Below are 10,853 nucleotides of genomic sequence, written 5' to 3'. Positions count from 1 at the left end.
CTCCTCCGTGACTGATGTAGAGAAGAGCACTTAGCGTGGTGTCGTGTTTTTCATGTTAGCTGCTACAATTATAATAATAACTCTGTAGCTTGGTTAATATACTAATCAGTTATGTAAATGGAACACTGAGGTTTTGAGGGTTTTTTTGTGAGGGCTTTAGCGTCAAAATAGCTATTTCCCATGACGTCTGTTCTTAGCTAGCTCATATTAACTCGCTTTCTCACGCAAGAATGCAGAGAAAAGGGAAAGAAATATGTGTTTAGGTCTCACGTAAAGATTGCAAATGATGGGCAATTTAAAAAAAATGCAGTTCCCCTTTAAAATGTTCAAATATTGTGTTTTAAAATTCAATTCATAAAAATTGTGTGTGAGCATGAATGGTTGTTTGTCTATATGTGCCTCATGATTGGCTGGCATCCAGTCCAGGGTGTACCCCGCCTCTCGAAAATCACCTGGAATAGAGTCCAGCATGCCACCATGGATAAGCGGCATAAAAAGACGGATGAATGGATGATTTTGATTCGTTTACACACACACACATGTCATGTGACTATGCATATTTTACCTGACTGGCTGAACCTGAGACATGATCGATTGATTGAGTCTTAATTTATAAAATGAATTTTGAAACATCTAATTTATTTGCGTTAAATGTTTATTGACTGAATTTCAAAACACATGCATTTTGCTTATAGATTTTTATTCAATAAAGTTTTCAGCATAAAATCTTTTAAAAAAAAATCAATTGACGATAAACATTGTAACGACTGGTCCAGGGTATACCCCGCCTCTCACTCACAGACAGCTGGGATAGACTCCAGCATACACGTGTCCCTAATGAGGATAAGTGGCATAGAAAATGGACGGATGAATAAACCTTGTAATGCTTCTACTCCTGAACCGCTGCACACAAAGGGGTGAAAATATGTGCAAACTTGCCCTCATACCATGTCGCTTGTGCTATTATTTTCTGACAAATTTATTGAATTTAGTCGGGGTGCATGTTTTGGCACAATTTCACACTTTTGTGTGCAGTGCTCCTGGAGTAAAAATGTTACCTTACACAAACAATTTCCTATTATTCCTATTAAGTATTTTTGATGATCATACTGTCTATCATAGGTCTCTACCTGTTGTGTGCTCTTTAAAGCCATCCTAAATCTTAAGTACCTACACCTATACTTCCTTTAGGCAACAAAGTGCCCTCAGTAAAGATACCAAATACTCACACACATCAGGTCCCTTGACGATGTCAGTGTGAGTTGATGAGAGCTAATTCCCATCCGACCAGGAGGCTTTGCGACCTACTTTGGGTGATATCATGAATGATAATGACAGCACGGCGGGAAGGGGATTTACGTAGATTTCTTTGCTGGATTGGACAGAGTGGCCACATTCTCCTTGAGACTGACTGCATAATCCCTCTTGATAAGATCCAACGACTCCCACACAGGAAGATTTGCCTGCACCACACCTGGGATAACATCACATGACCAAGAAGCATGAGGTGCACACACGCATCAAAGAAGATATTCAGGCTGTGCTACCTTCAATCACACTCTATGGTGTAAAAACATTCATTCAGTCATTCATTTCATGCTTTGTATAGTATAATACAAAGCATCAACATCAACGCACAAAACATTGCAACACGAAACTTTGACACACAACACGTTACATGAAGCATGAAGCGAACACAAAATCCAATATGACAAAATACCATAACACAAAACGATGGAAGATGAAATGCGTCAGTACAAAACAGTGTAATTCAAATTGCCATAACTTGAAACAGTGTAAAACAAAACATCACAACACAAAATATCGGAACGTCATAACAGGATATGAAAAGGTGTAACACGATACGGTGTAACCAAATGTGACAACACAAAATATCAAAATACAAAATGTTGTAATACGAAACGGTGCAACGTGAAACCTTGGAATATAAAATGTGAGACAATACCAAACAATGTAAAACAAAACATCACAACACGTAATATTTGAAGGAGGAAACATAACAGGAAAAGTCATAACGCAAAATGTCACAACCCCAAATATCATTAAACCAAATGTCAAACCATGAAATGTAACACGAAACGCCATAACACAAAATGTCACAACCCGAAACGTCAAAACACAAAACGGTTGAACCTGAAACGTCACAAAACAAACCGTCATAACATGAAACATCATACACAATACAATACATCAAATGTACAACATCATATCGTGAAATGTCACAAGAAACACAAAACGTTATACCATGAAAAATCATACCACGCAATGTACAGTAACACAAAACATCACAACACAAAATGTCGAGCCACGAAACATTATAACACAAAATGTCATACCATGAAATGTGACGCGAAACGGCATAGTCCAAAACATCACAGCACAAAATGCTGCAACACAAAACGTCATAAAACGAAATGTTGTAACACTAAAGGGCACAACACGGAGCACCATAATACAAAACATCGGAACACAAAATATCATAAATGTTCGAACACAGAACATCATAACACGAAACATCAGAACACAAAATATCATAAATGTCCTAACACAGAACATCATAACACGAAACATTGGAACTCAAACTATCATAAATGTTTGAACACAGAACGTCATAACATGAAACATCGGAACACAAAATATTGCAAATGACCTAACACAGAACGTCATAACACGAAACATTGGAACACAAAATATCATAAATGACCTAACACAGAACGTCATAACACGAAGCAGTGAAACACAAAATATCATAAATGTCCGAACACAGAACGTCGTAACATGAAACATCGGAACACAAAATATCATAAATGTTCTCACACAGAACGTCACAACACAAAACATCGGAACACAAAATATCATAAATGTCCCAACACAAAACGTCATAACACGAAATATCGGAACACAAAATATCATAAATTTCCTAACACAAAACGTTATAACACCAAACATCGGAACACAAAATATCATAAATGGCCCAACACACAACGTCATAACACCAAACATCAGAACATTGTAACACAAAATGTTGGAACACCAAATGTTGCAACACAAATCTCTGCAACATGAAACCCCGCAACGCAAAACGCCGTATGACAAAATACCGTAACACGAAACATGAAATGTCATCACACAAAACGCCGTAATCTGAAATGCCGTGATACAAAATGGTGTAACACAAAACATCTCAACAGCAACCATTGAGACACAAATTGCCATAGCATGAAACTGTGTAACATGCAATGTCCTCACACAAAACAGTGTAAATCTGAAACGCTATGACACGAAACGGTGTAAAATGAAACGTTGTAAAATGAAACGTTGTAGCACGGAATGTTGTAATGCAAAACGACATTCCATGAAACATAGTACGAAACAAAATGACATGAAACAGTGTCATGTAGTATATAGTGTAGTATGGTATAGGGAACTACGGTGTGGTATAGTATAGTATGGTAGAAGAAAAACCTGAGTCAAAGTGTATTGACTGGGCAGATGAAAAAAGAAGATATTTTGTCGTTTTTTTTTAAGGAGAGGTTTTATTCTATTTGCAGAAACAGGCAACAACAGGTTTTTATTACTAACATTTAAAAAAGTATTAAAAAGACAGAAAAGTTCCAAAACACTTGAGAGATAAAGCAAAAAAACCCCATATATATATATATATATATATATATATATATATATGTGTATATATGTATGTATATATATATATATTCATTGATTCATTTTCTACCGCTTATCCTCACGAGGGTCGCGGGGGTTGCTGGAGCCTATCCCAGCTGTCTTCGAGCGAGAGGCGGGGTACACCCTGGACTGGTCGCCAGCCAATCACAGGTCACATATAGACAAACAACCATTCACACTCACATTCATATATATATATAAACTGACAATAAATGTCTTAGTCCATCTGCTCGAAAGATGAGGATTAAGGAACCTGAAGGATCATCCAAGCTTCTGCACGTCACTGACTTCCAATGGCTCCATCTAATGATGGACACATGTCAGCTTTGCACACGGGGGAAAGCACACAGGTGTGTAAAAAAACCCATCAGATTCCTTTGAGGTGAGGCGATCGGAGCTTGAACCTGGCGCCCTCTTGACCCGACTCCCCCCGCCCTCCGTCTCGGCACCTCAGTCGGAGCTGGGCGAGGCTGCCGAGTCCATGTCGTCGTTCTCCAAATCGTTGGGCGAAGACGACTGTCCTCCTTTCACTCGCTTCCACTTCATCCGCCGGTTCTGGAACCAGACTTTCACCTGGGGGGAGCACACAGGATGTCATGTGTTAGGAAGGGATAGCTGGAGGGGGGGGCATTTCTGGCCAGCAACATATTTTACAGATAAAATGAATCCCAGCTGGCATTATAACATTACACAGAAATTGGTGCAAATTGCCCCAAAATGGCCGACAACCGGCACTCTAATGGTTTTGGTGGGATTGCGCTTAGTGTCTTTTTAGTGGGCTTTTTCGAGTGAATGAGTTTGGTCCATTCCATGCAGGCAGCAAGCGAGTATCATGTCGACCTACACATGAAGTATGTACTTGGACTGAGACACCAGGAATAGCAGCAAATACCAGGAAGTTCTCCTCACTGGACTGGACGCTACATTAAAGCGTCCAGTTTTGAGGCCTGCTTAGATCTGTTCCAACATCCTGACGGTCCACTTTGTCCCCCGGTGATGACAGACAGAAAGGACGGCACAGCGGCCCGATGGAACCTCTGGCACTCCAGAAGTCTGGAGAACGGATTTAGGAAGCAGACGGCGGTGCAGTACGTGTGGTCACCCGTGGCACCACCGCCTCATTAGTCCGGGACAGAGGACTGAAAACGCCGCCGCATGCGCACGGTGCCGTGTTGGGTGGATGGAGCCGGGATGTGTACGCCCCCGTGGTAAAAGCCTCACGTCATGCGGACTCAACCGCAGGATCCGTGCAGGAAAACATCTGTTCATTGTACGTGAAATGAGACCGCGGCGTCTGTATCACATGGCGGCAGGAAGGAAGGACATTTTTATTGTCCTCATTTCATAAAGTCAAACATTTAATGCTGAAAATTCCACTTTTCCTTGTGCAGATGTCATCTCATTTTCTTTTATTTCTACTAACCATACGTTTTCGTGACAGCACATTTGGTACGATACAGACAGGAAGTGATTCTCACGTCATGCGATTCTCAAGATCACACAGCTGAGCACTTTCCTGTTTTGAACTGTTTTCATTTTTTTTGCACCCAAAATAAACCATCTGGTTCATATTACAAAGATGCGGATTGTCTAATGCTAAGTATTAAAAGTACATATTTCATGAATTTTGAAAAAGCCTACTAAGTACGCTTTTTAATATTAGAGCTCCCTAGATATGAAATAACAACCCTAGAGTTACCGTTACACTCCTATTACCCAATATCGTAGTCATTCTTTTTATTTTTACCTCCAGTTTCCATCCAGTACTTCCTGCAGTGGATTTGCCATCAATGTAACATTACTGAAACCTAGTGGCCAGTGTAGAATACTACGTATCACAGCGTCTTTGAATGTGCCTTCTGAATGCCTCATGTTTAAATTTTACTTCATTGAGACGTTTTTATGCTTCAACACGCTTCATTTAGGTCAGTGCTTTTCAAATAGTGGGGTGGAAGAAGTGATTGAAGTGTTAGTGCAGACCTGCCAACATGTACACATTTATAGTACTGGGGGGATGACAGAAAATCATTGAGAATCGCTGATTTGTGGTTGAACATGGCCTGTTATTAGTAGAATGAAGTATAAATATTGCTAACTGCAGCAAGTACACATAACTGTACAAGGCGTTCAGATGACACATTCAGAGATGTTGTGACAATACGTAGTATTCTACACTGCTCACTTCCTGTCCACACCAACAACAGCAACACACACCATATATTGGGTAACATGAGTATAAAGGTGACTATAGGGGTGTTATTTTATGTCTAGGGGTCTCTGAAAGAGTTAAAAATTGTATTTAAATGGTGGTAAACTGTGCTTTAACTTCCAAAAAGTTAAAGCATTTATAAATAAAGATGGATGGATGCATGGATGGATGTAGAGGGCCAACAATAAAAGCCCGTTCCCAGTACCTGTCTCTCGGTGAGGTCCAGGTTGACGGCGATCTCGTAGCGGCGCAGTCTGGTCAGGTAGTTGTGGTGGGTGAACTCCGCCTCCAACTCCCTCAGCTGCTCCTTGGTGAACGCCGTGCGCTCCTTCCTGGCCTTGCAGTTGGCGTCCGCCTTAAAGCCGGACTCCGGCGTGTCTGCGGAGGATGAAATGAATGGTGGGCGTGCTCAGAAGGAACTTCCGATGAAATACAAAGTATCCTTACAGAGATGCCGCGGCTTTTGTTGCTAATCTGCCCCAAACAGTCAGCTGAAAAGCTAATTGATGCAATTTGCAATAAAAATTAGCCAAACATTTGGTTGTACATCGAAATGAATTTATCACACCATCCAACTATAACGGCAAACATTTGAAAAAGCCAGAAGACGTTTTCTTTTGCAGCATGCTCACACACGTATTTGCCCATGCAGTCAAGCGTGCAGACGGCCACACAGGGGCCGAGTTAGCGGAGGAATGCGGCGGAACATCGTTAAAGCCTGGAAGACAAGAACAAAGATGCGGATGTGTCCCGGTCTGAGGAGAGGAAGACTCCCACATTAACTCATCGCTAGCTGACAGCCAATCCATCAGGGGACGCTTCAAACATCTCCTGAGGTCACCTTAAGTCAAACTTAAAAAAGGAATTACTGTACAGTGGATCCTCACAAATTTGTGTATTTTTGGTCCATTTTTTTTGGTGCTGAAATTCCCCACTTTGTTGGGTGGCCCTTGAATGCACCGTAGCGAAACTTTTAGTCCAGTAGTGGTGAGTGGCTATACATTTTATACTTGGGCTATACTAGGGCTTGAACAACAAGCCTAACATAACGACGGCAATTGAAGAGAGAAGGGCATGGATCTGCTGTTGAATCGAATCTAATCATTAAAACACTTAAATAACTTTTATAGCAAATGTGGATCTGAAATCAGAGGAGAACGGGTTTGGAGGGGGAGGGGCGAGCCGTGTCTCAAAATATTTTTATGGGTGCTGCTGTATGAACATCTAAGCGGAAAAATAGCATGGATAAAAAAAATACTAAATAAGGGAAGTTATTTTTGTAAAGTTATGGCTTTTGTTTCTTAAAAAAAGAAAACTGCACACCTTTTTTCTTGAAAATACATGTTCTTGTTCTTAACATGCAAATGTTTTTTTTCTTGAAAATAAACAATTTAAGTATTATTAAATTACAATAAATTTTTTCCACAAAAATACAGGATTTTTATTCTCATTAATAATTTTTGTTCTCAAAAATGAATTCTTGTGAAATTACTTTTTTATTTGATTTGATTTTCAAAAAATACATTAAAAGTCAGAATTTTATTTTTGCTAAATTACAACTTTTTCCCCCAGAAATGTAGTATTTTTATTCTCACAAATATGTGACTTTTTACACCCTCAAAAGTAAATAATTCGATTCTTGTAAAATTCCTTATTTTTTCAAATATTCAACTTAATAAAAAAATAGTTTTTCTCAACAATGCAGGACTTTTTTCTTCAAAAATATCAATTTTTAAAATTCTCTTATGCCTTTTCTTCTCAAAAATAAATTACATGATTCTTGTAAAATCCCTAAAAAATGCATTCACGTAAAATAAAGTACTTGATTTTTGTAAAATTACGTTTTTATGCACAAATCCAAAACTACACAAATGCTTTTTTTTATGATAACTTTTCCCTCCAAACTATAGGATTTGTTTTCTCAGGGATAAGTTTACAGGCATGTCAATTGCCATGTCTGGTTGTCCTGGAAAATAATATCCAGCAAATAAATCCTGCATTGTTCACTGATAAATTGTAGAAAATGATGAAAAAAATGTAGAATAGTGAGAATCCTGTCCAAAAAGTGGACTTTTGTAAATCCAGGGGCGTGCACGGAGCACCAAAACGAGCACAGATGTTGCACTGACCAAAACAGAACAAAGAAAGAAAGAAAAGTCACACTTTAGTTTGGAGGTGTGTCACCTCCCCCTCTAATGGTGGTTTGAACGCTGTCAGGTCTGCCGCCATGTTTGTTAGCCTCAAACACCTGGCGAGACATTGTGCCCCCCGCTGACCAGACCCCCAGCCCTGCCGCCAATAAACATCCCACAAGGCCAGATGCTGGTTGTTGCATTGGGAGTTGTACATTGTTCTGACAATGTTGCCTTTAATGAACTTGACAAACACACTCATGTCATATATATGTATCATATTCTAATATATGTAAAGTAATGGCATATCTTGTATGCATCATATTCCAATATATGTAATGTAATGTCATATACTGTATGTCAATATGCTTGCTACTCTTCATCCTTCATTCATAAAATATCTCACAAATACACATCTCATTCCCAAGGTGAGCGTGCAGGCGAGTGATTTAAGCAGACTCGTGTACTTTGAGAAGACTACAATATTAAATACAAAGCATGTTATTTACAGTGCATAAAAAATACATAAACATACAATATCATGTATTATTTTTCCACTTATTGACAAGCCCTGCTAGCAGAATAGTACAGCACAATAGTGCATTTGTTTTTAATAGTACACTTGTTTTCCTATCAATGATAGACGTGATGATGTCTGAGGCCACTTGAAGGCTACATAAATAAAATGTACTTACTTTTACTTACTTGAGCACGTTTCTATGACAAGCTCATATGATTGTTGTTCACTCGTTTGCGTTGCCCATCACTACACCCAACAGATGGAATTATTTTTAGAATTGTTATTTAGAATTTTTTTTTAGAATTATGGAACTGTTATTGGAATCAGAATTTAGAATTATTTCCTTTTTCAAAATATTATTTTAAACAATTATTTCAAATGATTATTTAGTAGAGCTAGTACCATAATACTTATTATTCTTAGACTTGTTCATTAATTGGTGGAATTGACACAGACAGAATGATTATATAGAATTATTTCAAAATTGTATTTGGACTAATTTTTGAGAAGAATCATTATTGGTATGATTCCATAAATGGTGGAATTGACACAGACATATTACAAGTATTATTTGAAAGTTCAGTCGTCTTACCTGTGACCTCTCGCTTTCTTTTGTTGGCGCTCTTCTTGTCCGAGTCGGCGGAGGCCACGCTCTGGGGTGAATATTCCCCCTCGGGGCACCCAGGCACGGCCCCCGGCAGCCGCTCGGCCCCCACACTGTCCAGCTCAGGCCCCGCGCCCTCTCCCACGACCGCTGGGGCGGCCACGGGCGGGCAGGCCTCAGGGGCTCGGACCCTAGTCTCGCAGGGGTTGAAGTGCCACTCGGGCCTCTGGTACCCTCCCTGGCTCTCCGGGTAGAGTCTGTCGTCACGGGGGTAGGCGGCGTGCGGCACCAGGCAGGAGCTGGAGAAGTCTGTGTAGGCCAGAAAGTCGGGCTTCTGGTGCAGGGAGAACGGGGTCTGCTGGTAGGGTGACTGCAGATTGGGGCCCGGGACCCCTGAGTGAGGGTTCCTCATGCAACCCCAGATGGGGCTGCTGGTGTGGGCGCTCCTCATGCAGCTGCTGGCCGGCTGGTCCATGATGGGGACAGAACCACGTGAAAAGTCTGGTCCAAGTGGTTGAGAATCACAGCTGATGAAGCCCCACTTCACTGCTCATCAGCTTCAACGGGGTGAGGATGGACGCCTGGTGCCGCCCCCCCACTTGTTCCTGATGCGGTCTCCTCTTCGGGGTCCTCACGCAGTCAACACACAGAGGCAGCGTGGGGGCTGGAGGCTGGCTGGGCTGGCTGGATCGCAGACTGCTGGGCTCTCCTGGTCGGCTGCCTGTTTTCACAAGTCACAGGAGGCATTCTTGACGAGTGAGCCCTCCTCCTTTTCAACATATAGGTGGAGAAGAGCGGCAAGTTTATGGAGTGTAAGGCGACACCGCAGGGGCGGAGCCGGCCCCGGCCACATGTTGGAGTAGCCTTCCGCCAACCCTGCCGCATCCACTATTAATCACAGGGGAAATTTTATACGCACATCTAATGGCCTTTCCAGACGCCGCCATTTTAAAAGGGACATTGTCTCCCACCCACATGGGGGCTGCCCACTCCACTCCTTTTCAGCTCCTTAGTGCTTTCTGACACCCAGTTACGTTCCCTTTTTTTTTTGCTTCTTATCCCTCCCAAATCCACCTGGCTGCGTTCCCTTTCCTTTTCCATGCGTCTTTTCCCACTTTGTTGACACGCTATCTGGAATTTGAGGGCCAGAACTCAGCAACACAAGCGAGACACAGCGTCTTATTGAGGAGGTTGCCGCTCCAGGTTTGGGTTGCGGGTGACATTGACCACATGTTGTGTAATGATCCAATATTGTGATCACGGAACACCACCAGAACCCCAGAGGCCGCAAACACACTCGATCCATCAAACGAGGCTGGAAAGTACAAAACAAGAGAGATGGAAATGTACACTGCAAAAAGTGAGCCAATGTGGTGGCTCGTTTATTATTGACCTCTGGCGTACTGTAAAAACAATACCGGTAAGTGCTATGATCTTCCAGTGGTGCCATGGCATTTCTGAAGGGGATTTTTTTGTCCTTAAGCTCGAATACCGAGTGACTGAAGCAAAAATAAATGCAATAATATACTATAAAATTATACATTTACATATAATTACACATTACATATATCATTAAATACATGGAATATAAATTAAATAAAATATATACGAAACCTAATTCCAATACTATCATTAAAAGAGAAATAATAAAATAATCGTACATCAAATAATTATGATCGTCTG

General features: G+C 41.0%; 1 protein-coding gene across 1 annotated transcript; it reads right to left on the bottom strand.

Annotated features, from left to right (window-relative positions):
• Positions 1-3,768: 3,768 nt before the first annotated feature.
• Positions 3,769-9,854, bottom strand: meox1 (mesenchyme homeobox 1). The gene is made up of 3 exons (XM_058065853.2): positions 9,159-9,854; positions 6,120-6,292; positions 3,769-4,278 (listed from the first exon to the last, which is right to left on the bottom strand). The coding sequence occupies exons 1-3, from the start codon at positions 9,643-9,645 to the stop codon at positions 4,156-4,158; spliced, it is 783 nt and encodes a 260-aa protein (XP_057921836.2). The 5' UTR covers positions 9,646-9,854; the 3' UTR covers positions 3,769-4,155.
• Between the last annotated feature and the right edge of the window lie 999 nt (positions 9,855-10,853).

This window comes from Doryrhamphus excisus, linkage group LG2 (assembly GCF_037039965.1).
Source record: "Doryrhamphus excisus strain RoL-2023G ecotype Guam linkage group LG2, RoL_Dexc_Guam_v1.1, whole genome shotgun sequence".
Lineage (NCBI taxonomy): Eukaryota > Metazoa > Chordata > Actinopteri > Syngnathiformes > Syngnathidae > Doryrhamphus > Doryrhamphus excisus.
This window is presented reverse-complemented; position numbering and strand designations above follow the sequence as displayed.